General features: G+C 36.7%; 2 protein-coding genes across 7 annotated transcripts; one reads left to right on the plus strand and one right to left on the minus strand.

Annotated features, from left to right (window-relative positions):
• LOC107046814 (spectrin beta chain) lies at nt 1–27,722 on the minus strand (the record flags this gene model as incomplete). 6 transcript variants are annotated; one of them, XM_015269527.1, is given in 10 exon segments in its annotated part: nt 1–3,631; nt 6,437–6,619; nt 8,235–8,502; nt 9,378–9,530; nt 13,479–13,586; nt 15,932–15,988; nt 16,804–16,853; nt 17,506–17,648; nt 19,779–25,882; nt 27,526–27,722. In XM_015269527.1, coding segments are annotated over 10 exon segments (7,206 nt in total). In that variant the 3' UTR covers nt 1–3,627.
• LOC107046815 (peroxiredoxin-2-like) lies at nt 10,127–11,810 on the plus strand. Its single transcript, XM_015269533.2, has 2 exons — nt 10,127–10,428; nt 11,421–11,810. Exons 1-2 carry the CDS (start codon nt 10,170–10,172, stop codon nt 11,798–11,800), a joined length of 639 nt encoding a protein of 212 aa, XP_015125019.1. The 5' UTR covers nt 10,127–10,169; the 3' UTR covers nt 11,801–11,810.

The following is a 27,722-nucleotide window of genomic DNA, read 5'->3' on the forward strand; positions in this document are numbered from 1 at the left end:
TTGGATTCTCAACGTTTTATCATCTTTATTTCTGTTTTTTTCAATGAAGATTACATCCATGATGCGACAAGTTTGATCATGATCACCTCCCAGCCACCTACAAACTCATAATAAATGACCAAGCGAAAATAATATCTTGGGGAAATTCAGGTGTGGAGCGAGGGAGCCAGAACGAAAGAGTTAATTTAACGTTTTGTTAATTGTGTAATTATCTGGAGAAAATGTGGGTTTAGGGAACAATGTCAGATTATTATTTAATTATTTTTCGCAGGAAATTTTGTCAGATATGAAAAAAATCCTGACATTTTTTCCCTAAAATCACTCGTTAACGAGATTTTTTTTAATTATCAAGATTCGAATTTCGTTTTGAGGGAAATTCAATTGAATTTTTTGTTAATTTGCTAATTATCTCCATAAGGAATGGCTTTGGAGAAAAATATTTTTTTTTCAGGAAACATTTTTCACTTAACAAAAGTCGCCGACAAGTGTTGTCAGAAATTCTAGTCAATGATGTGTCAATTGGTTAGTTATCTCGGTAATTAGTTGTTTTGGAGAAAAATGTCACTGACATTTTTCGCAGAAAATTTCATCTGCTACAAAAGAGGTCCGGAAGTATTTTTTCCTAAAATCACTTGTTAACGAGATATTTTCATAATTATGAAAACCCTTAAATTTATTTTGATTTTTTATAAGGATCCAATTAATTTCCCTCTTAATTGACTAATTATCTCGATAATGAGTGGTTTTGAAGAAAAATGTCAGCTATTCTTCCTAAAATCACGTGTTAACTAGTTATTTTCATAATTATTAAAAATTCAATTGGATTTCGTCAAAAATTCACTTCAATCCTCTGTTAATTAACTAACTATCTCGATAATGGGTGGCTTAAAAAAATGTCAGACATTTTTTCCTCAAATCACTCGTTAACGAGATATTTTCACAATTATCAAAACCCTTAAATTCTATTTTGAAAGAAAAATGAATTCACTTCTTTATTAATAGCCCAAATATCTCGACAACAAAGTTCTTTCAGAAAAAAATGTCATTTTTATAGGAAATCCCTTAGTCTCTCATTCATAAGACAAATCCACAATTACCAAAACTCTTCGAGAGCTTACCGAAGCTCTTCGCTGCTGAATTCAACTTCTCTCCAGATATTTAGCTTAACTACCCTCCACGTACTTTCCCACAATTGTTTTGAAATTACGAATAGAAGCTGCAGGACATTCAAAGCTCCATTAACATATCCATACAATCGACAACTAAAATCGACGCAAAAAGCCATTGACTTCGTTTCTCGCATTCACTCAGCACTCACGCACTCATAGAAATTCTTTCCATCTTTCAATAAAGTATCACTCTGATAATAATTCACTCCGGGGTGTTGAGGAAGGCCACTCTAAATCAACGAAACGAAAATAATGACGAGAAGCTACAAGTTTTACAATGATATATTATCTATAATATTATTTTTGTATCTCGTATCGTCTTATAATCTATCTCAATAATCTTTATATATATTTTTCTCATTTTTTTTTTCGTTAAAAAAAGAATAGAAAGGACACACTCATTGTGTCGCAAACGAATACAAAGGACTTTACCAAAATTACAAAGCTGGAGATGTTCTCTTGTTCCTCAGAGAAAATTTGAAATTGAAAAAATCATGGAATTGTTCATTACATCAATAATTCACATCAATATTCGAGAATTCCACGATTTTTTTCAATTCCAGAAATTGTCTTCTGAATAAAAAAAACGAAGATACTTTCACGTGCATCTTGTGCTATGTACAAGTACCACGTGCAATAAGCCTCTCATTTATTCACTTAATGTGATGTTAATTGTTAATTTTTGTAATAAATTTCTTCATCAAAGATTTGGCATTGAAATTAAAATTGAGGGGTGAGGGGAGTGGGAGCATCATGAGATTATGATTCATTTGCTCGAGGATAATCTATTCGAAATATTACCAATCAATGAAAGAAGTTTGATAATGCAGCAGATTAAAATAAAACAATCATCATAGTTTTGTCATCAGGATAATGAATTTTACTTAATATTTTTTTCATCTTATGTTTCTATAAAATAAAACAGTATGCACGTGATAAATACTACAAAAGAAAGATAATTACCATTTTGAAAATATTTAGATGTAGCTCATAAGCTTTAATTGTTTTTGTTTATTTAAATCGTAAGAAAATTGCAGTGTAGAGCTTGCAATTTGTTTATTCGGAGGCTCGCGTGATACTGATTTGTTATTAAATTATGTGGGGGGGAATATTGATTCGACAAATCCTTCGAGTTTGAGAGAATTAAATATTGATTTGGAGGGCGAGGGAGAAGATGCGTCTAATGAGCGAAATTTTACATTTTTATTAAAGTTGGAATCATCTCGGGAGGGATTGGGTCTAGGAGAAAATGTCGCTAGACACTTTTTATAGAGAATTGTACAAGCTACAAGAAAGCTCTGAAGGCATTTCCCCCTAAAATCACTCCCAATCGCGATAATCCCACACTAAACAAAACATTAAAAATCTACTCTTCAGTCGCATTTCCCACCTTCACCCCAAATTCACCCTTAAAAATCTTTTTGTATGATTTTCATATTCTATACTTAATGATCGTAAGGAGGAGACAACTCTCATTATTACAATATTCAATATTTCATCTTAATTTCAATTTTTTACCACTTCAAATACGACTTTTTATGCCATCAGGCAAATAGCATTCTATAACATTCGTTAAAAGCTACTCTTTTAATATAATAAATTCCCATCCCAGGTGAGCACAATCCCTAAAATATATGGCAGTCATCAAAACGCTAACCTCCAAGTTCACTCAATCAAAAGTAAGTCAATAACTGAATTCATAAAAAAATTTTATAAATCACGTTTAGCATTCGTAAAAAAACAATTCAGGGTGTTTTAGCTGTTTTTATTAATTATCAATTAAAGTTGTGATTCATGCAGATGAACATCTACTCTCTCTTATTCAGGGGCTCTGGTACGTGTTGTGCGTTGATTTAAAACACCCTGTGCATACCCCCACGAAAATTAATAAAATTCAAATACAAAATATAAATTTTCAATAGCAAAATGAGTTATTCCTATCGATGATTACCGATATGTCATGTGAATATCAAAACCCTTTTATCCACTCATTTATCGAAAACTGTCTTGCAATAATGAAAATAATCGCACGTCGTACAAGAGCCAAACATCATTTTTCAGAAAAAAATCATTCATTATTTAATGATCAGAACACTAATGGAGAAATCAATTGAAGGAGAATCGACAGGGCTCACCTGGGACTATTGAATGTTACATATCTCTTTTTTCCTATCTTAGCGATATTGCAGACAGCCTGAAAGTCAGTGAAACGTCGGATTAATCTTTTTTCATTGGATATCTGACGCTCGATTGATTCTCGGGACTCCTATGGCCTGATCGTTCAAAATTTTTTTTCTTATTTATCGAATGAGTTTTTATTAAAACAGCTTGCGTCGAACGACGATAATCCTTCTTTCCTCGGTTTTAAATATCTTGTGGGTGGGTCACCAGTGGGACACGTCCTGGTGGGTTCTTTTTATTTTTTATTAGTTTTTTTCTGCAGCTCCACTCCTCCAATTTAGCTGGAAATTAAAATTGTTTTGTGAGTGGGATTTTCAGTTTGGGAATTGATATTTTTTTCATCTTTGGGGAATGTTTTTTGAGGTGATCCAGGATTTAATTATGAAATTGATGAATTATTGATGAAAGAAATTAGATTTTGTTTTTCTTGGAAGTATTTCAGGAAGTAGCGGCTTTAGAGCAAAATTTCATGATTTCACTTTTATAGGAAATTTAAGTGTTGAAAAATAATCGCTTGTTATTTTCTCCTAGACGCAATTTTTATCGACATATATTTATAATTAATGATTGGGAACAAATAACATCAAAATATTATTTTAAAGAAAAACAGAATTTTCTAAAAAACAGATTTTCTGATATTTTTCATTAAATCTCTTTATTCCTAAAATGTTAATAGAATAAACCCAAAATAGAGTTTAGATTCATCTTTTCCTCATTTATTAATTAAATTTCAAGATCTCAATTTTATTAAAAACTTCGGAATTTCAATAAAAATGTAATAAATTAATAAATATAATGAATTGAATATGATTCAAAGGAACAGAAGCTTAGGAAAATTGAAGAATTTTAGAAGAAATATCTCAGGAACTATCTGACTTACAAAAAATATATCAAAATATCATTTTTAAGAAAAACTGAATTTTCAAAAAAAAAAGATTTTCTGATATTTTTTTTCTAAATCTCTTCATTCCAAAGATATTAACAGAATAAACCCAAAATTCATTGCCTTCATTAAATTTCAAAATCTTTATATCATTAAAAACGTTGGAATTTCAATTAAAACGTAATTACATACTGAATAAATGAAGGAATAAGAGTTTAAACATTGACCTAAAAGAACAAAAGTTTAGAAAAATTGATAAATCATTTTGGAATTATCTAAAAAATTATTTGCTTTCGAGATAAATTATCAAAACATTCTTCTTCATCATTCTCCTTCATTAATTCTTCATTCATTAATCGAATGCTTCGTAATTTTAATCAAAATGTAAACATGATAAACAATGATAAACAAACAAAGAGAATTTAGAAGGCAATTTAAATAAACCTTGGATCCCCTCCATAATCTCACAAATATCTTTAAAAATTTATCTTACGAATGACTAATGATTAAACGATAATTTTGATGACGACGATAAATGTCACAGGCGTAAGCAGAAATAAACTAAACGATGATTAAGCAGATGTGATGAAAATGATGAGACAATGAGCTAATGATGCAAACGTCTACAGAAGAAAATTAAATCAATAAACAAAAAATTTAATGATTAATTCAGGCACCTAGTACTCGATCGTGACCATCACTGTTCTTAAAGGTTTTCTTATTGCCCAGAAAACCTTATAAATGCCTGATTGTATCACGTCATTCCGCATTCACAATTGGAAGAACATTCCTTTCGCATCATCAGTCAACACTGTTGAGAGATAATAAAAATCGGAAATTTTATTTTATTTTATTTTATTCTATTTTTTTGACTATTCAGTTTTTTCCAATTGTTCACTTGATACGAGACTCTATGAAAATAATTTAATAAAAAGGTGAAGCATTCGCTTGAAGATTCTATTGTGTTTCTATTATTTCAATTTATTCACTATTTTTTCATTCAGAAAAATCAAAATCTGTGCGAATTTTTTTGTTAAATAACTATCAAACAATCTTATTGCAGTTGTAGAATGCTTAAGGACATCCAAATATCTTTTATAGTGTGGTACAGACCACAGTATAGATTCAACCATTTTCAAATATCAAAGTTGTCAATTAAATTGCGAGAGAAATTTGTTATTGAAATCATGAATTTTCTGCGTCATTGTAATAATATTTTGCACAGAATTATTATTTTTTAAACATTCGTTATTAATAAATAAATAACCGAAATTGTTTAAACTTTCGTAAAATTTTTTTTTTTTGCATGAAATCAATTTCTGGTAAAATTCTGAATATGAATAAATTTGTTAGATTTCGAACAAATGATTTTTATGGTGAAAAATTGATTGTTTATAAATTATTTAGAAAAAATGCTCGAAATTTTCAAAAATTGCAATTTTTAAATTATTTTATCAATCTTCCTCCAAAAGAAAATGTTCTATTTTCATTTTCAAACCTGCAAAGTTTAAATAATCATTGTAAAATATCGGGAAACTTAGGGTCAAATGAAAGCTCTGATGTTCGACTACAAAAGTAGAAAAGCCTTTCAGTAGAGAAAAAATAGTCAAAGTACTTGGACATCCTTAATATAAATTGGACAAAAAACGAATGAATTTTGCAGTAGAATTTCAAAGAAATTTTCAGAAACTTCAATAAATATTTCTTCTAAATTTTTTCATACACGTTTGAGACGAAGAATGAAATTTCGTGAAACTAGGATGAAATTAAGATTGTAACGTTAATAAAATGAATAAAAAAAGTAATACAAATAAATGACATGAAAGTGGGATTTCTTCAGCTTAATTTCGTGCATAAATACGACGATTACAAGCTAAAAACTTGTATCATATGCGACTCACCGCATGAAAATGTTGTTCCAATTGTGTTCTGAATTATTGGCTTATCGCTTTCTACTTTTTGGCTTTTCTAAAAATATATGGTTAAAGAATATGCAATGATCGAATGCGGATGCATGTGAAGATGAATTACGAAATCATTTGATTTGCATTATTTTTTTAAGATGATCCTAACTCATGATTTGCCAGTACAGGACGAAGAATTCGCGAAATTAGCAGCAGCAAGTGAACGTCAGGGGAGAGTGAATTCCCAGTGACGTTTGATGAATCGATTTATTCATGTTTAGATGAGGGAAAATGCTTACTTTTTCTTGAGAGTGAAGAAGCTGCGTCGTTTTGTCTCAGCTTGGGTCGGTGCTGGAAGGGTGTGTGCCCTGGACGTGCTGGCACCAGCTGTTCCCTGGGCTGCCTGATTCAGAACTGTCACCCATTCGTTCATGTCAGCGTCGTCTTTAGCTTGGAACAGGAAGTCTGATCCACCTTGTGACCTGAAATGATCAGAAGGAATATTTGAAATAGTTCACCTGTGACGGGAATTTATTATAAATACTTCAAAGAATTGCTCAAAATTAATGAATTAAGAAAAGTTTCTTGATATTCTCGTGACATATTAGTGACAATGATGGGAACAATTAATTTTGCTAACGATAATTTACACTTTATATCTGAATTTTATCAATTTTCCTGGGGGGTGCTAAACAGGGTGTTAAATCAATGCAAATGTTCTAGAGCCCCTGAATTAGAGAGAGTAGATGTTCATCTGCTTAAATCATAACATTAAATGATAATAAATAAAAACGGCTAAAACACCCTGAATTGTTTTTTTTACAAATGCTAAGCGTGGTTTATAAAACTTTTTTATGAGTTCAGTTATTGATTTACTTTTGATTGAGTGAACTTGGAGGTCAGCGTTTTGATGACTGCCATATATTTTAGGGATTGTGCTCATTTGGGATGGGAATTTATTATATTAAAAGAGCAGCTTTTAACGAATGTTATAGAATGCTATTTGCTTGACGGTATGAAAAGTCGTATTTGAAGTGGTAAAAAATTGAAGTTAAGATGAAATATTGAATATTGTAATAATGAGAGATGTCTCCTCCTTACGATCATTAAGTATAGAATATGAAAATCATACAAAAAGATTTTTACGGGTGAATTTGGGGGAAAGGTGGGAAAGGCGACAGAAGAGTAGATTTTTAATGTTTTGTTTAGTGTGGGATTATCGCGACTGGGAGTGATTTTAGGGGGAAATGCCTTCAGAGCTTTCTTGGAGCTTGTACAATTCTCTATAAAAAGTGTCTAACGACATTTTCTCCTAGACCTAATCTCTCCCGAGATGATTCTAACTTTAATAAAAATGTAAAATTTCCCTCATTAGACACATCTTCTCCCTCGCCCCCAAAACAATATTTAATTCTCTCGAACTCGAAGGATTTGTCAAATCAATATTCCCCCCCACATAATTTAATAACAAATCAGTATCACGTGAGCCTCCGAATAAACAAATTCCAAGCTCTACACTGCAATTTTCTTACGATTTAAATAAACAAAAACAATTAAAGCTTACGAGCTACATCTAAATATTTTCAAAATGTTAATTATCTTTCTTTTGTAGTATTTATCACGGGCATACTGTTTTATTTTATAGAAACGTAAGATGAAAAAAATATTAAGTAAAATTCTTTATCCTGATGACAAAATTATGATGATTGTTTCATTTTAATCTGCTTCATTACCAAACTTCTTCCATAGATTGGTAATATTTCGAATAGATTATCCTCGAGCGAATGAATCACAATCTCATGATGCTCTCACTCCCCTCACCCCTCAATTTTAATTTCAATGCCAAATCGTTGATGAAGAAATTTGTTACAAAAATTAAAAATTACCATTACATTGAGTGCATAAATAAGAGGCGTATTGCACGTGGTACTTGTACACACCACAAGATGCACGTGAAAATATTCTCGTTATTTATTAAAAATGAAATTCCTGGAATTTTTCAAAAAAAAAGTAATGAAAAATTCTACGATTTTTGACATTTCAAATTCTCTTTGAAGAACAAAAAAACATCTTTAGCTTTGTAATTTTCGTACTTACTTCACCCGGAAGACATGTTTCTTCTTCGTATAATCGCTAGCAACGACGATAGTGGCTCCTCGAAGATCAAGAGCGGCCTCACTCTTGTAAGTCTGGTCTGGCGATGATTTACAGCTCTTCTGGTCTTTGTAAGCCACCAGAGTCTGTCCTCTTATGACCATGTATAATTTTTCCCATGAACGATTTGACGCCTTCTTCGTCGTGCTCTCCCACTCGTGTTTGCGCACCAGGGTGCCCTCGTACTCATCATCAGATGGGCTTCTAGCTTCTGCGAAGTCATCAAATAGACAATTAAACATGGAAACATCGAATCCTGCGCTCGATAATTAATCAAGCATCACTAGATCTAGACTCCCTAATGCAGTCATTGATGGAATAATTTTATCTAGTCATTTTCTAGACAAATAATTTCGATTCAAGCAGCTTCAGCTCCTTCGACACCTGAAATTCTGCACGATCAATTCAGTTTTAATTTCGAGAAAATTTTATTAAGCTAGTTACATTTAATAAATCGGTGCTTGTATAGTGGAATATAAGGAGTTGACATGTTTTGCAGCTGAGAAAATCATCTATCCCCTAAAAAACTCAATAAAAAATGAAGTAAGCAGACGAAATCCTTAAAAAACGAAGTAGTTGACGATTTTACTTCTAGAACTTTTCAAATATCTCAGTAATGAGTGGTTTTAGGAGAAAATGTCTCTAAACCTTCCTTGTAGCTTATGAAATGCTCTACAAAAAATGTCGTATGCCATTTTTTCTCAAACCCGATAATTAACGAGATAATCAAGAAATTGATAACCCAATGTATTTTAAAACGAAGTAAATCACAATCGTACTTTTCGAATTTTGAAAATATCTCAGTAACAAGTGGTTTTAGGACGAAATATCTCTGAACCTTTTTTGCAGCCCTTGAAATTCTCTACAAAAAATGCCTTCTGACATTTCTTCCTAGACCCAGTCGTTATCCAGATAATTGAACATTAATGACTGGAAAAGTCGTCTCCCCACATTCCACCACATCTCGCCCCTAAATTAATTGTCTAATCAGCATGCCAATCAACTCATGACAATTTCGTTCACGTTCAAAGCATTATTGAGCTAACAAAAATAGCATTGGCGCATTCACTTAGGCTACTGACTTACCGTGAAAGCTGTGCTCATCATCGCTCACACCGCTACGATCTAAACTCGGTGATTTCGGTGATTTTTTCCACCGGAAACTCCTGAATGGCGACTTGCTGCGACTTCTCTCCTTACGTTTCAGGGTACCAGACTCCGAGCCGCTACCCTTTGGAGCTTATCAGTGGACAACACACGGTTCAGTTACAATTCTACTTACAAGCTTATTTTTATGATTTTTTTTCTGACGATTTTAGTTGTGTTATCGCCGCTCCCAGAGTTTTGCTGACATTCCATACAACATATTTTTCGGTTTTTTGGACGTGCCACATGCTCATGCAATTTTTTTACAGATAAAATTCAAAGAAAATGGTAAATCGTTAAGGAGAAAACGAGATAATCCCCCTTACTCGCAGCAGAATTAATTTGTCTTCGGTTTTTGGAAAATATCTCCGAATCTGAGGGAGATAGAGGATTTTTTATGAGAACTTTTTTTGTAGCTCTTGAAATTCTCCACAGAAAAGGTTCAGGTAAAAATTTCACTATCTCCATTGGATTTCGAGAAATTCAGGAAAAACTGAGCCTTGAAACAAGTTCAGGTAAATTATCTCGTTTTTAGATTTCACTTGAATATGAGAAATTGTCGTTCGATGATTTATTCGAGGGAATTTATTTAATTCTCTTGTGGAACACTTTGGGAGGTTTTGAAACAATTGAACAGCTGTGAAACAATCTCTCTATTTTTTTTTCATCATCTTGAGGAAAATTTTCATTTTGTGATTTTGTTCTTTTGGAGAATTTAACAATTTTTTTTCAATGGAAATGAGTGAACTACCGTGTGAGGAAGAGTGCGAGAGTCAGGTGGTGATAAATTTCAGGAGGATACCCCCTCTGATGAGGCCAGCGCCTTTCTGGAGTGCTCCAGCTGTTCACGACGCAAAAATTGTTAATCTGACGATTCGAGACTTTTCCGGAAAATATCTGGTTATGGTGTTCTATCCGTACGATTTTACCATTGTCTGTCCAACTGAGTTGATACAGTTCAGTGATCGGGCTGAAGAATTTCAAGATTTAGGTAATTTGAATAATTTTTGGGGGAATGAACGAAAGAAATTAGTTGAAAACGAAGAAATTTCGGGTTTTAGCGATTGAATTTTGCAAAAATCTCGAGAACGAGGCATTTGACGAGGAAATGTCGCAAGAACATTTTGCTGGCTGAGGAAATGCTCTACAAAAAATGTTCTATGACATTTCTTCCTAAACTCGATAATAAACGAGATAATTGAGGAATTGGCAGGATGAGATTTTTTAAAGTGAAGTAGTTTACGATTTTATTTCTTGATTTTTTTTTTAGTGTCAAAAAGAAGTGATTTTGATAGAAAATATCTTCAGACTTCTTTCTGCAGTTAACGGACATTTTAATTCCTAAAACTGACAATTATAGAGGTAATCCAGAAGTTAAGAAAATAAAAACGTCTCCATCCCAAAAATTTACAATTTCTTCTTTTCAAATTCTGCAAATATCTAAAAAACGAGTGTTTTTACAAAAAAACATCTATAGACCTTTTTTGTAGCTGCTGAAATTCTCTACATAAAATTTTTTCCAACATTTTCTTCTAAACCCACTCATTCCCGAGATAATTCACCATTCAACAAGAAAAAATCAGTAGCAAAACGATAAAACAGTTCGAGTCGATTTCGACTGTTGGTCTTTTTTCAATAAATATCTCGAAATCTCACGCAGATAGCAAAATTTTTGTCATAATGTTTTTCGTAGAAAAAAATGAGAACTACAAAAAACATTATTATGAAAATTTCGCTATTTTTTTTAGATTCGGAGATATTCCTTGAAAACTCAGCCGAGGTCCAAGTCGACTTGACCGTTTTACCGCTTCGATACTAAAATACATCGACTGACTTCTGAAATACCCAAAAATCGTTAAAACCAATAAAAGTGTTCATTCCCATAATGTTAATAATTATCAATAAATTTCAATCAATTTCTCCAATATCCCTTGAACTTTATCGATAAAAAACCTCTGGAACCTCTCAAATTTTCTCTTTCAGATGCTGAAATCGTGGCAATTTCAACAGACTCTCAGTACACCCACTTGGCCTGGGTGACGACTCCCAGAAAGCAGGGAGGCATAGGAGGCATGAACATCCCGATATTATCGGACAGAAGCCAGAGGATCTCGAAACGCTACGGAGTACTCGACGAAGACTTGGGGGTCTCCTCAAAAGCGGTGTTCATAATCGATAAACAGCAGAATATCAGACACATGTCCATAACCGACATGGCCCTACCCAGGTCTGTGGACGAGGCCCTCAGGGTCATTCAAGCCTGTCAGTTCGTGGATAAGTATGGAACCATATGCCCCATGCGTTCGAAGAATTTCGAAGCTGGGGAAATCGATCCTGATTTCGATGAGATTAAAAAGGAGTAGAATTGTTTCACTGGTGTTCTGCTTCATTTAAGTATTTTTTAGGGGATTTTGAAGTGGCTAAGTCTGACTTTTTTATTTCGAATGGAAGCTTTGTAATCGTTCAAATTCAAGTTTTGGATTTTTTCTGTTGTATCAACCCATTATGATCCGAAAAGTTTGAGAAAGGAGTGGAATTATTTCACGGGTGTTCTATTTTTTTCTGCATTTTTGGGGGATTTTGAGGTGGATAACCCATGATTGCATTGATTACGATCGTTTCAAGTGAATTTGGAATTTTTGAAATACAAAATTGATTTTTTACTTCCGAACGGAAGCATCGTAATCGTTCCAAATTTAAGTTTTGAATTTTTTTGGGTGATATCAACCCATTATGATCCGAAAAGTTCGAGAAAGGAGTGGAATTATTTCACGGATGTTCAATTTTATTTCTGCATTTTTAGGGGATTTTGAGGTGGATAACTCATTGAATCGATTGATTACGATCACCTCAAGTGAATTAGGCACTTTTTAAAAGCATAATTGACTTTTTAATTTCGAATGGAAGCTTTGGAATTGGTCAAATTCAATTTTTTAATTTTTTCTTTTATATCAACCCATTAGGAATTATTTCACGGGTGTTCAATTTTATTTCTGCATTTTTAGGGAATTTTGAGATCGATAACTCAGTGAATCAATTGATTACGATCGTCTCAAGTGAATTAGGCATTTTTTAACAGCATAATTAACTTTTTAATTTGGAATGGAAGCTTTGGAATTGATCAAATTCAAGTTTTTGATTTTGTCTCTTATATCAACCCATTATGATCCGGAAAGTTCGAGTTTTTTAAATAGAAAATTGACTTGTTACTTCCGAATGGAAGCATTGTAACCGTTCAAATTCAAGTTTTGGATTTTTTTTTTGTTATATCAACCCATTATGATCCAAAAAGTTCGAGAAAAGAATATAATTCAGTAGTGAAGTGGTAAAACAGTTTGTCATTTTTTATTATTGGCCAGTTTTCAATGAATATCTCGGAATCTAAGGAAGATAGCAACATTTTTATCATAAACTTTTTTGTAGAGCCGATTGAGAGCTACAACAAATGTAATTACGATAATTTCGCTATCTCCCTTAGATTCGGAAATATTCCTCAAGAACTCGACTGAGAGATGAGTCGATTTAAACCGATTGACATCTTCACTACTGAATTTTTTCACGAGTGTTCTATTTTATTTCTGCATTTTTAGGGAATTTTGAGATTGATTGATTGACTTTTTAATTTCGAATGGAAGCTTTGTGATCGTTTAAATTTAAGTTTTGGATTTTTTTTATTATATCAACCTATTATGATCCGAAAAGTCCAAAAATATAATTTTTAGATCGTGTCCGTACATATTTATATGTGCGATGAAGTTTTTCTTTCATTGTTCATTAATGATTTGATGGAATTCATTCATTTTCGTTTCGAAATGTAGGTATTGTTGACCCTAATATCCATCAACATTACCTAAAATTCAATTCATGTATTAATTCTTATAATTTTATGATTAAAAAAAAATTGGCTGCCGCATGATAACTAAAAAAAATCTCAATTCATTGAATGATGGTTTGAAGAAATGGTTTCGATGCCCCGTTGGAATTACTGTTTTGAATGATAGAATAATTCACCATATTCTCTTTCTCAATTTTTACACTTACTTGTTGGGGTCGACGGTACCGAGGCACGAGATTTCGGAGTTGTTGGAGTAACAGATCGTCCCTTGGTCTCGCCAGGTATGGTGAGTCGTTCGGGCCTCTTATCATGCACTACACCAATACCAATACAACATTTTCATGCAAGAAAATTAAACTCAATTAACTACTGTAAGAATGAATAAAAACAGAAATTTAAAAGGCCCGGGTGTACTATCTTTCGAATATTATTTAGATTTTTTTATCTTTCGTAATCCAAAATTGTCAATTGAGTGGTACATCACGTAGGAATTCCCAAAAATCATGATAGAATGATTTTTTTTTAAATAGAAAAAATTCGTAACTTTTTTCTTCGGTTTTTGCAAAATATCTCCGAATCTGAGGGAGATAGAGGATTTTTTATGAGAACTTTTTTTGTAGCTTTTGAAATTCTCCACAGAAAAGGTTCAGTTAAAAATTTCGCCATCTCCATTAGATTTCGAGATATTCGGGAAAAACTGAGCCTTGAAACAAGTTCAGGTGAATTATCTCGTTTTTAGATTTTTAGAAGATTTACGAAATCAGTCTTCCCCCTGCATGATATTGGGTGACAGGACGCCATTTGCCACCGTAAATCAGATACATTTTTCAATTTCCTGTTATTCAACTTATTCTGAATATAAATTAAAAATGCTCTTTGAAAAAATTAAGAATTTTTTCTACTTTTTTTTTATTATTCATTCATAATTTTTCAAAACTTCTGCATGATGCGGGACTTAATTGACAATTTCAGGTGACGAAAGATGCAAAAAAATATCGAGATAACGTTCAAAAGATAGTCCACCCGGGCTTTAAAACGGGTCTTTATGTCCAATCTCTGGGGAGTAGAAACTCAAAATCATGGATTATCACGATGGCACGTATGATAAGAGGAAACATGCGGTCTTACCTTGACCTAGAAGCTCAGTTTCATTGAATATTGCCTCTCTATTTGGAAAACTAGCCGTTTACAAGCACAAAAACTCATGCGACAATTTTTAATTGAGGTGTAAAAGCGTTAATGATACGAGGTCATGGAAAAAATGGCATCATTGGTTGAATGACGTCAGCACCTGTCGGAGAATGCCAGGGAAATGTGCTAATGTTTACAGTGATCTTTACACTGAGAGGAAAAAAATATTCTCAAACGTCTCAATTCCCCCAAAAAATTCATGCATTGATGACTGGAAAGTTTGAAGGAAAATGTTTGTTTCATTTCAAGTTGTTTTACCCGTACCCTCGAGTCATTGAGTGTTTTCGTTGTAAAGAAATTCTAAAAATTATTGTTTTCATGTCTAAATTATTCAAGTTAATTATGGAGGTGATGAATGTAAGAATTAATTCATTCTTTAATTTTGTTTATATTGAAAGTATGAATGAACTATTTTTTAATTGAATGATTTGAAAAGATATATTCTGCACTGAGAAAAAAAAATTGTTCTGTCGAACAATTATGTGTCTTCTGAAGAGATGTTTTGTCGTGTGGAATTAATTTACTTGTGAAGAAAAATAAAGTTTCTACCAAGGCATGATAATTTTCGTAGTAGTAATTGTTCTCGTGACATATTTATGTCTTTCGGGTAAACACATTAGTTTTACAGAGAATTATAAGAGACTTCGGTTTTATGAAGTCAATGTTATTGACTAGTGTATATCTTTGTCCAATAAACACTTATAATTTCTATTAAAATCGTTAGTAGATAAAGAATCAACCTTCACTTGGCAAAAAAATTCGGTCTAAACCGGAATGTGTCCATCTAAGATTATACAACCTCCCCCCCCCCCATAATGCAAAGTCCAATGAGAAAATGAACATTCCGATGTTACGGGAAAGATGAAAATCTCGAAAAAACTCGCGAAAAATAAAAAAAAGTGAATAAAAATTCTATGTTCAAGATGAAAATTATCGTCAGCGTCAAACTTTTGTAATACGCAAGTTATCTCCAAATACCCTAGTCAAACGAGACTACTGTTTAAAAAAATAATTGAAAAAAGAATTCCATGGATCAACTCTTCCACTCATCAAAGTTAGAGTTCAAATTCACAAGAACAATTATCAGCGATGAATAATTTTTTTTGTTTTTTGAATTTACTTTGCTCATCGCCCTCAACGACTCCATTAATTTCATCATACTACTTCACCAATTTTTTTTAAACATTTTCCTTCATAAAAACGAAAACGGCAATTAAATGGTGAAGAAAAAAAATTAAGATTCCGAATCTCGTCGTGTTATTGGGTAATTGTTAGTATTTTTTAAAAATCGTTAGAAAACAATCACATTTTTGCACGTTCAGATGAAATGATTTCTACGCTGATGGACATGAAAATTAATTTCACCCACGCATTGAATTTTTTTTCCTCCCTGTGCAGTTACAAGTGACCCAGAGATTACGAATTCAATGAATAAACATGAGTTGTTTAAACTTCACCGAACACTCACCTTCCTTGGGCTTTTCTTGGGTTGGCGGTGTTCGTGTAGAAGCCTTACGCATTGTCACTGCGTTTGTGCATTTCCGTGCCGCATTATTGGGGTGCACGAGGAATTAATGATGGATTTATCAGGATTTGAGAGAGACGAGGGATTATTGGAGAAACAGACGTGCGTTTAGTAGCTTTTTCATGCTATTCAGCATTTTTAGAGTTGTTTATGTTAGTTCTGGTTATGATTGATTGAGAGTTTCATTCTTTTTTGTCCCAGATATTTAAAAAAATCATTTCAATAATTTACGGAGTATTTTGCGAATATCTGCGATGAAAAGGGCTTCAGAGGGGAAAATTTACTGATATCAATCCGTCAGATTACTCATCATCCAGATAATTACACGAAATTTGGCATTGAGAAGTGCTTTGCTAATTATTGATTTATCTCGAGAAAGAATGATTCTAGAAGAAAATGTGAAGGAACATTTTTTGTGGAGAATCTCATCAGCTACAAAAAAGATTTAGCGATATTTTCTCCTAAAACCACTCGTTGTCGAGATATCTTGAAAATTAACCCCTCGAAATTTTGAAAATAATTGAATTTTCAATACATTCCAGTAATTATTAATTCTAGAGAAGAATGTCAACTAAAAAATTAATACAGAATGTTTCACCGAATATTCGCAAGAAGACTCTCAGGATTGTTCTTCCACTCAAACGATTTAGATACAAAATACCAAGAATAGAATTTAAATTGATGGTTGAGTGATTGACAATCTCATTATTTCTTTCAACAATTCTTTACTCAGCGTCGTACCCAGACGTGCAACTTATTAATCATTACGAACGCAGTGTTAATACCAATGGAAATGATAATGCAGGATATCTTACCGTGATCATCGTCTCCACGTTCACCACTCGTCACACCATCTGCCTCGGCTCTGCGGAGAAAATATTAGTTCAATAATTATTCAGGCAATTTTTTGGTTTCTATTTTTTTTTTGGTTAGAGTATCATTTCATTTACTTGTGGGAAGCTCATTTCAAATTTCGAACGTATTGAATTTTAGGAATTCATAAATGCATTATAAAATGGAACAATACATTTAAAAAGCTTAATCAAAGATGAAGATCAATGACAAGTGAAAAATTAATGAATAATTTTGAATCTTGGATCAATTCCCTTTCATTTTTCAAAGGGACCCTATCAATACCGATAATTGTGGAAAAATAAAGGACATGTTATGAGTAGATTTTGTATAAAAGTGAACAATTTTCCTGGATTATTCAGAAAATCCAAGAATTCTCTCGAAAACTGAATAATTTTCAAAAAAAATTTCCGAATGAAAAAGCACCTTTTCGTAGAATTTTCTGATAAAGGGGAATTTTCTCAAGTTTTCTACAATTTAGAACCTTTATCCATGTAAAAGAATGAAAGAGAATCAAATTTTCAAAAAATTCAAAAATTATAAATCAAGAGAGTAAATTGACTTATCAGGTTTGAAAATTTAAAAATATGAAGTGTTTTTTGAATGATCAACTTCACGAAACTTTCATATTTTATAGATAGGATTGATTGAATGGGGGTAAGTACCGTTCGCTCGTAGGTTCATCCGGACTCGTTACTGGTGTGGCTTTAGCCAATCTTGCTGCCTCAGCTGCTGCTGCTTCCTCCTTCTTGCGTCTCTCCTCCTCCTCTCGTTCCTGCTCTCGTCTCTTCAATTCTTTCAACTCGAACTGGAAGATTATTTATGAAGGTTGAAGAAGATTAGACGATTTCATTTGATTATTGAATATTCATCAATAATCAGATTTAGAAAAAAATTATTGTTAAACAAAATGTAATTCAGTGTTAAAATTAGGAATTCTAAGATGTCACGATGATTAAGTTTCTAATAATAGTGAACTCTTACAGAAAAATTAAGCCGTTGAATAAAATTAAAATTCATTTGAATTTTTTTTATTAATTTCAACAATATTTTTGTTTGAAATCAACAAACTCATATATTTTTTTCAATAAAAATCAATTCCAAATAAATCGTCTATTGGAATTAATGTAGAAAAGCATTTAAAAAAATTAAATTCAGTAGAGAAATTAAAATATTTCTCTACTAAATTGTTATTATCATGTCACTATACTTAAATTCAAACACAAAAAGCTCAGTGTAAAAACTCACCTTTCAGATTGTTTTAGGATTATGCAAAAGGAAAAAAAGGATCCGTCTCTTTAATAATTAAGAAAATTACCCCTAAAACCTAACTTCTTCAATAACAAAAATCCAATTCAAACCCCTATCACCCATTCTTCATTTATTCTAGACTCTCTATTTACAAAAATTCAAGAATTCTCTCTACTAATAAAAATATTTATAAAAATTCAAGAATTGGCATGAAGAATACTTTTATTTTTAATAATGAAATTGTTTTCTCTCAAATTCTTCAATCAAAATCCGTTCATCTTGCTGAACATAGGATTTTCATATTTACAAATTCTACTACTCTCAATTCTCTGCATGATCTCGTCTGGGCTCTCCTCAAAGACGGAATTATCATTAGATTTTATACTAACAGAATCAGCACTGGAGAGAACAGAGTTATGCCTGCTCCAGTTGGAGTCCCAGAGGAAAGACCTTGGTCGGCATTCAGAGTGACCGATGCTGGGGATATTGATCCTCGTCCCGGTGGACGGCGCCTTTCTTCGGCGACCTCTCACCGGTGTGTAAAAACGATCTGAGTCGAGGATAATATCACGCACGACTGCTTCAAGAGGACGGATCCTTTTCTTGGGGAGAGTGAGGGATACTTTAGAGGCTGGGGGGTGAATTGTGGGAATGGTGTGATTGTGGGTCAGTCCCATCACCGGCATGCTCAGCGAGAAGTCACTACCATGCATCCTCTCGGGCTAGGGTTACCGAGAGTACCACGAAGTACCAATAACATACATTAGGATTAATAATGAAGCGTGATTATTCAGGGAGGAGTGAAGTGGTGTAGTTGAGGAATTGATAATTTCTTGACTTGTTGAATGGGGATTTATCTTCGTAATGAGTGGGTTTACGAGACAATGTACAATTTACCTAGATTCTTTCACTTCACTCCTCTCCACCCTCCGAATTACTACATCGACCAGCAAATTACACTAAATACCTGGGAAAATCATGCTAGTCGGACAGGTTCCTTCCCGACAAAATCTCCCTTTTTTAGAATTTTTCAAGATTAAAATTTCGTCGTGATTAAGAAATGTGGGTCATGAAATTTTTTTAATGAAGAACAAACATCAAAATTAAAAACTCATCCCTTGGTGGACATTTTTTTCAACTTGATTTTTCAAATGAAAACAAAAAGTTTCAGTATTTTTTAATGAAAAACTAATTTAAATTAAATTTCAATGATTGTTGACAAATGTATTTTATCATACTCTGCAATTTGTTTTTAATTTATTGATTTTTTGCACATTTTTTTTTTCAATTTCAGAAATTTTCAATTTTTAAGAATTAAAATTTATTTTCCACTAAAATCCATGAAAAATTTTTGTTTTCATTTGAAAATTTTTGAATATTCTTCAGTGAAAAACAAATTTTAATTAAATTTCAATGATTGTTGAAAAGTCTCTTTAATCACATTCTGCAATTTGTCATTCATTTACTGTTTTTTGTGTAAAATTAATGCTTTGTTTGATGACAATGGTAAATCTATTTTTTTTTGCATTGTGTTTCGTGAAATGAAGACATGTGAAATCAAAATTTTTGGATTTGTTCTGTTCCATTCAATTGAGATTGAACTAAGGGAGATTTTGTCCGGGCATACCGAGAACACCTGGAAAACCACCACCAAAAACCCCAAGCACCCCACCCCCCTGATAAATACCGTGGTAAGCCGTTCCAAGGCACTGAACCGTTCCTCCTGTGCAGCAGCGGACTTCTCGAACGCCTCATGTTTCTTGATGAGATTCTCCACCTCATCAATAGTGTGCCCCAGCTCCTGACTCATGAGATACGGCTCCTGAGCAATAAGCCAGGCCTCAGCAACAGCGGCATCCCTAGCAAACTGATAGACCTCCAAAATCAATTGAAGATTCTCCCAGCGTTCCTCCCACCGATGCAACAGTGCATTTCTGTGATCAGTCAGAGCAGTCAATTTTTCCTTAATCTGGGAGCTAGCATAATGATTTCTCGCCAACAAATCCTTCCCAAGATTGATGCAAGTCAGCAGATTATCCTCCCTGGTATCGATTTCAGCCTTCAAACTCTGATGATTATTCATCAACAATTCAACCCCCGAGACATCCCTGGGCTTCTCTGAAGTATTCATCTGCCTGATAACATCGTCCATCCAAATCATGAGTGTCCTGACCATATTGAAGAATCTAAACAGATCGCCAGTGTCCTCAAGCTTGGCTTTTCTTCCCTCGCAAAGTGCCTGGAGATTATTCCAAGCTGCCACTACCTCAGCCTCCCTATTAGTGATCTCACTGGCCTTGTCCCCAGCATAACTAGCCTGCAATTTAGCCGACTCCTCCTGAATCTGCGTCACCTGATTCTGCAGCGTCGACAGATCCTGAATGAAATTACCATGTTTACGCTGAAGTGCCGAGACAGATCCAGCGTCACGTCCAAGCTCATCAGACATGGCATTCTGCTTCTCCAAGATCCGCCCAAGAACGTCCTTGCAATCATGGAAGAACTTGTGGAGTTCCCTGCTAGCTGCCAACATCTGTGTCCTGGTCTCAATGAGCTCCAGAAGATCCTGCCAGACCTCGTTGAGCCCGTCCTTCCACTCGGCTATGGTGGCAGCATCAGAGTGTCCAGTTGCAATCAGTGAATCAGCAATGCCATTCACAGCAGCCACCCTTTCCGACCCAATGGTCTCAGTGTCCCTGGCGAACTCCTTAAATCTCTCCCAGAGGAGTGTCACATGATCGTAGTCCTGGCCGAGCTCCTGGCTGCCAGCCACCAGCTCTCGCTCGTTGATCCACTGCTCGAGATCGTCGACCTCACGATTCAGCATGAAGAGCTGAAGAGCCTCGTCGAGCTTCGCTCGTCTCTCCCCTGCCAGATCCTTTAATCCAGCATAGAGTTTATCAACTTGTGACTGCTTCACAGCAATCTGATCGGCCAGGGGATGCTGGTCGTTGATCAACTGTCGAGCTGTCTCCCCAAGCTGCCTGATGGTCTCAGCATAGTCCTCAACAGCGTGCTCCAAAGACTCGTGCTTCTTCATCAAGTTCTGGGCTGAGATCTCGTCCTTTCCACGATCCTCAACCATCATGTAGAGCTCTTGCTCACTCATCCAGGACTCAGCCTCCGTCGAGTCGAAGAAGTACTGCTGGGCTTTTTCATTCTGCAACAAGTGCTTGTTGCGATCGCTGATAGCCTCCTTGAGCTCACGCCACTTCTCGTTCAGCTCTGAGATGAGCCGTTGGAATTCAGGAGTGGCTTCGTGGCCTTCGTCTATCAATTTCTGGCCATTGCTGCAGACAGCGTTGATCCTGGGCTCGTGATTCTCAATCTCCGTTCGAAGTGACTGGTTCTTCTTCTTCAGCATGTGAACGTTGAATAAGGAGTTACCGTACTCTGAGCTTGTTGCCTGGGGCATCTTCTCGGCAATCCAGAGCTTCTCGTCCTCGACGTCACGACGGAACTGGAAGGCCTCCTTCTTCTTCTCCAACTGTCGTTGACGATCGACCAGGGGCTCCTTGAGTTGTGCGAAGCGTTGTGCAACCTTCTCTTTCTTGACTTTGATCTCCTCCATTTTGTCGTCTGGTGTCGTACGCTGGAGGTGTTCAGCCTGCTTGTCCAGCTCAGTCACCTGACGAGCTTTAACTGCCATCTGTGTCTCAATCATCTGCTGCTTCTGCATGAGAATGTTGACAGAGGCGAGGTCTGATCCAGTGTCAGTGCTCTCAATCTGCTTCTCAAGCTCATTCATCCAGGAGTCAATGTCGTCGCAGGTCTGGTGGATGAGGACTTCACGATTAGCATCGAACAGACGTTCTCCCTTGTCGTGAGTTGTTGTTTCAAGCTCTTCAAACTGGTCAGCAAGCTCTGACACTTTCGGCTTGATTACATCAGTGAGCTCGGGCTTCTGGCTGATGAGTTCCTCAGCAGCTCGTTGCAGCTGCTCCAGTCGATCCTTGTTACTTGCAATTTCAGCTTCGAAGGCCTGGTGACGAGTCCACTTGCTGTGGACTGTCTTTGCACTCCTGTACGTCTCATCCTGCGCTGTTATGTGCTTCTCCTGCACCCATTCGCCCAGTTCTTCGCAGTCCTGGAGGAACATCTGGAGCTGAAGTTGATCCCTCAGTTTCTCCATGAGTTGATCAGCCTTCTCATGATTGACATTCCTCCTCTCGTTAATGCTCTCAGCCTTCTTCCTCACTTTATCCGCTGCAAAGTGGCCCTCGTCAACGAGTCTAGCTGCAAATTGAACGACTGAGTTGATCTTCTCGTCATTAGCGTCCATCGTCGTCATGAAGGCCTCATGACGTTTTATCATATTCTCAGCTTGCTCGAAGTTCGAGGGTGTCTCGTCCTTGGCGAGGTGATGCTCCTGCTGCGACAGGAGGACTTCAGCCTGCCTTGCGTCACGATCAAACACCTGAAGATTGAGGGAATTCGACAGCAAGTTCTGCCTGTTTGCCCACATCTGGTGCAACTCCTCCCATCCCATCTTCAGGGCATTGAGACGTTCTCGAAGGAACATGTACTGGGTGTCACCATCTCCAGCCTCAGCAGTCAATCTCTCACCGTACTCCATCATCTTGGTGTAGTCATCAGTATAATTGTCAATCTCCTCCTTGATATTCTGATGCTGTGTGAGAAGTTTTTCAGCATCAGCAAGACTCGTCGGTGTGTCCTCACTGGCGACATCAGTCTGGGTCTTGGTGAGCCACGTCTGGAAGTGATCGAGATCACGAAGGAATCTGTGAAGATCGCCAGCCTCTTCGAGCTTGGAGTCCCGTTCCTTGAGCATCTGCGTGAGCTCCTCCCAAATAGTTTGAATCTGAGTAATTCTTTCGCGAATGAGAGCAGCCTCCTCGGGATGCTCTTGCTCAATCGACTGTGCCTCCTTCTCGAGAGCATCCAGTTTGGCCTGAATGGCAGCCAGATCTCTCTCCATGCCACTGAGTCTTCTCTGCAGGGTCATGACCCCAGTGAGGTCCATCTCCAGGCTGTCGGTCTGCTGAAGGATCCTCTTCTTGTCTTCAATCCAAGACACAGTCTCACGACACTCAATGTGGAAGGTCTGGACCCCATGTGCCGAGTTGAGCGCCTCACGTTTGCCCTCTGCCTTCTCCCTGAGGTCCGCCCACTTCTGATTGAGCTCATTCTGACGCTTGACAATCTCTGTTGAATTCGGATGCTCAACGTGAAGCAGCTGTCTGGCAAGCTGATTGACAACAGCCACCCTCGATGCATTGGCATTCATCTCCTTCTCAAAGCCATCGTAACGATGCTTCATTATCTCAACGTCCTCGATATCCTTGGCTGGTACCATTGTATCCAGCATTCGATTCTTCTCACCAATCCACTGCTCAACACCGTCAGACTCACTGAAGAGCTTGTATAACGACAATGCATCCAGGAGTCTCTGTTTACGTAGTTTAGCAAGCTCCAGTAGTTCCTTGTAACGAGAATCGATAGATGCGAGTCTCTCAAGTACTTCCGGAGATTTGGCATCGTGCTCACCAAGGCCAGACGCCTGCTGGTGAAGCTGTTCGATGGTTGCAGCGTAGTTCTTGAGTTCATCAGTGACGTCTTTGTGTTTTTTCAGAAGTGATTGGACATTAGCTTCATCCCTGCCGACATCCTCAGACGATACAAGTCTCAGTGTGTCAAGCATCCAGATGTCGATGTCATCAGCGTCAGCGAAGAGCTGATGGAAATCAACGGCTTCCTCCAGACGCTTGCGCCTGAAGGCAGCGAGATCCAACAGGTGATTCCACATGGAGAGAATCTCCTTGAGTCTCTCCTGAATGCTGCGCGAGCCAAAGTGCTCTTGACGAACAAGCTCATCGCCAACAGCAGCCACTGACATGAGTTGAGCTTCATGAGACTGTATCTCGTTCTCCAATGCCTTGTGCTTAGACAACAGAAGATTGATCGTTGTGAGGTCATGACCAATATCTCCAGTCGAGACAATTTGTTCTTTCTCCTTGATCCAGTTCTCCTCGTCAGCCATGTCCCAGTAGAATTGCCAGAGCTTTCTCGACTCCTCGAGTCTGGCTCGACGTTCAACAGCAAGCCGAACGAGCTCTGAGTAGGCGTCCTCCAGCTGTTGCACTCGTTCGACAATAATCGCTGGATCGCAGGGACGATAGTCCTCCCCTGGCTCCAGGAATCTCTGGCTCTGCTGGACCACTGCCTTCACACGCTCCCCAAGAACATTTATGTCGGCTTCAACCAGCGAGTGCTTCTGCAGTAGATCTTCCACTCCCATCAAGTGCTTTCCATAATCGTCGGTCAACAGTCTCTGCTTGAGCTCCTCCATGCTGTCCAGGATGTACAGCATCTCTTGGAAGTTCTGTTGCAGCTGAAGTGACAGTTCTAGTCTCATTCTCCTAGCTCGAAGGAGCTCGAGGAGATAATTCCAGAGACGAAGAACGTTCACCTTTCTCTCGTTGATCTTCAGAATGTCGTGATAGTTCTCAGCTTCTAGCTCTTGGGACACTGCCATGACAGCTTGAACTCGTTCTTCATAAGCGAATATGTCTGTCTCAATGGCCTCGTGCTTCTTAGCAGCTGCTTCCACTGCAGCAAGGTCAAATCCAAAGTTGTCCTGGGAGACCAGTCTCTGGTTCTCAGACAGCCAAGTCTCCCTCATGCTGGCTTTCCTGTTGAATCTCGCTGCCAGCTGCTCAAGCTTCTCCTGGCGTATGAGCTCTTCACGAAGGGCGAGCTCTCTCTCGTGCTCAGCCTTCTCTAGCCTCTCCCAGGCTTTGTTAATGTCAGATATCATCTTTCCTTCTCTGGGTGTGTAAGGCCTCTGATTGTTGGCCCTCATCTTCGATTGGAGGGTGAACAAAAGGACCTCTAGATTACCTTTCTCCACAAACTTCGGTGGCTTCTCGATTGTTCTGTAGTTTGAGAACTGCGACAGCTGGGACTGCACACCCACCAGGGAGTTGGCAAAGTTTCTGTCGCCCAGTGCTTCGATTGTGCCCTCGATCCAACGTAAGAGATCGCTTGTCATGCTCTCGTACTCGTGGATCATTCGGTCATTCTCCATTGCTATTCCCACGACCTTGCCAATACGCTTGCCATGAACAGTCTCCTGCTTCATCTTTGAGAAGTAGTGGTAGTAAGTCACCACGTAAGTGATTATTGACTTCTCGTCAGGGTGATCCACGAAGATGTCCTCGGCATCGAGGAGCTTCGTGAGACCAAGCCTGTCTTCAGCGACGTTGAAAGCATTGTTCAAGTTGTAGATTGCATTGGCCCTTGATAGTCTGTCGAATTGAATCAAGTCTGGGCGATGCTTGTGAATGATGGCATTGAATGCCAATCCGTCTCGCCAGGAGGTCGTAAAATTTCTGACATTAACATTGTGGTAGCCAGCTGTCTTCATCTGGCACCAGAGTAACAGTGCATCCTTTGCGGATTTGGTCTCTTGATTGTCTGTCTCCTCGATTGTAATGTCTTGAATCTGGAAACGGAGGATTATCGTCCAGATGAGACCGAGGGACAGGCGGGGATTGCCGTCCACAATGTCGTGGGAGCCCATGTTCTCCAAGTGCACACGCTGCTCCCGGAGAAATTGCAGGGCTTTGTCAACATTCTCCAGGCAGTGAATTCGCATTTTGCCTTTTGTGGGGCGGGGGAGACGCTCGCCGGAGAGAATTTCAAGGAGTTTTATCAGCATTTTGCCGTCGCGAAGGTCGACGTACAGGTCGCCTATTCGACAGGAGCAACGGACTAAGTGGGAGTTGACCCATTTTTGAAAGGTTTTCTTTTGTACTGATTCACGTTCACCTGGAATCAATGGGCCCTTGGGTTTATTCGGGGTCTATTGGGTTTTTTCTTCCACGTCCGAATTTGAGTTTAAAATTTTTTTTTGTGTTTTATCAACCTATTATTATTGAGAAAATATAAAAATGCAATTTTATTCTGTTCGTTTGGATAGAATAAAATCCTATCAATGAATGCGGTTCAACTTCTCTTTTTTCAGCATAAGAAAAATAAAATAATTGAATAAATTAAGTAAGCTCATCGCAAGAGCTGAACAATTTCATCTAATCTATCGAATAAAGAAAAGGAAACAGGGAACAGTTCCCATCAGCGGTCTCCAGTCTTCCGAAAACTCAAGACAGTTCCAACAGAAATCCTATCATTGGATGGGGTTCAACTTCCCCATTTTGATATTTTGTCTTTCTAAATAAAACAAGTGGGAAATTGCTCCTGTATTTTTGCTAATAAATTTCCAATATGCTTCCGAATAGTTATTTTGCACATCGTGTCCTTCTATCTTGTATAATTTATTGTTTATTTCATTTTATTAAATTGAATAAGATTTCTGTTCAACTAATTTTGTCAGATTTTCAACTCGCCCGGTAGCTTGGCGCAGTGGGTACGTTCTTTGCCTCACATGCGAAAGGTTCCGAGTTCAAATCCCGGCCGGGTAGAATGGTGCGATCTAACCATTTAAAGTTTGATCATCATCGCAGTATACCCTAACCGGGTCGATGCGATGTAAAATAACAAAAAAAAAAAAAAAGATTGTCAACTTAGTTGAATGTTATCATCATTATTCTTATTATCTCTTTCTTCTGTACAACCGATTGTCTTTTTTACAGTTCTAACTCTCCCCTCAGCCCTTTGATAAAATGTTAATAGAAAAATTTTATTTATACATACTTGAATGAATTTGAAACATTACATTTGAAAAAATCATCATAAAGTTCACATTCAGGGAAATTCATCAAAAATTCGGAATTTTCAACAATCATCATAAAAATCAAATCAACCAATACACCTATCGTAATCATCTTTTAACTTCGACTTAATGGGATTGAAATATTTTAAGCTATGATTAAATTCATTTGAAGCATGATATTCAAAGATATCCCCGAAATTCTGATTTTCAAAAAATACAAAATTCTTGCAAATTTTCAAATAAAGCAAAATAACGATTATTGCTATCGCCTTCATCTTCGAACACGGTCAAAAGGACATACAAATAATTTTTGAAGCCTTCATTCAATCAATTCAGAACATTTTTTTTTAGTTTAGAAAAAAATCTAAAACTTAAAAAACTAGCCGATGAATCAAATTTTAATTAATGGCGATCGATAGGGCTCAACAATACCTATTATCGTTGATAAAGAATAAGAAAACTTGAAAAACTAATAAAAGAATCGGGTAATTCACCTCTCAAATCTTCAACAACTTTATCGTAATACCCCTCCAACGATTCACTCACTGAGAATCTAAAACTCATCGCAACACCTCAACAATTTCGTCCAAAGGAGAAAAATGAAAAAGGGAACAGTTCCCTTCAACGTTCTCCTATCTTCTGAAAGCCCAAGACAACTCCCAACATTTCCTACAGAAATCCAATCATCGGATGTGGCTCAACTTCCTTCTCCCCATAAAAAACTTTGCTGTGATAAACTCACCGGCTAAAGCCTTGATTCGCGATCGTTCGAATAATCTTGAACTCGAGTTTCCTCCATCGTATTCGTACTCGTCGACAATCTCCTGTTGTAGCGTAGGATCCCATCCCGTACGCACCACTGAGATGTCGGTCGTCATTCTGCTAATCTGACCAACAGCTCAATCTCTTGTTGATTAGACCCTTTATCAAAGGGCGCTC

This window comes from Diachasma alloeum, unplaced genomic scaffold, assembly GCF_001412515.2.
Source record: "Diachasma alloeum isolate Michigan unplaced genomic scaffold, Dall2.0 Dall_scaffold_02004, whole genome shotgun sequence".
Taxonomy (NCBI): Eukaryota; Metazoa; Arthropoda; class Insecta; order Hymenoptera; family Braconidae; genus Diachasma; species Diachasma alloeum.

Excerpts from the sequence above, each read along its gene's own strand:
- LOC107046815 (XM_015269533.2), top strand. The coding sequence starts at position 10,170 with ATGGAAATGAGTGAACTACCGTGTGAGGAAGAGTGCGAGAGTCAGGTG. Across the intron at positions 10,429-11,420 it reads TGAAGAATTTCAAGATTTAG|ATGCTGAAATCGTGGCAATT; the intron begins GTAATTTGAATA and ends TTTCTCTTTCAG.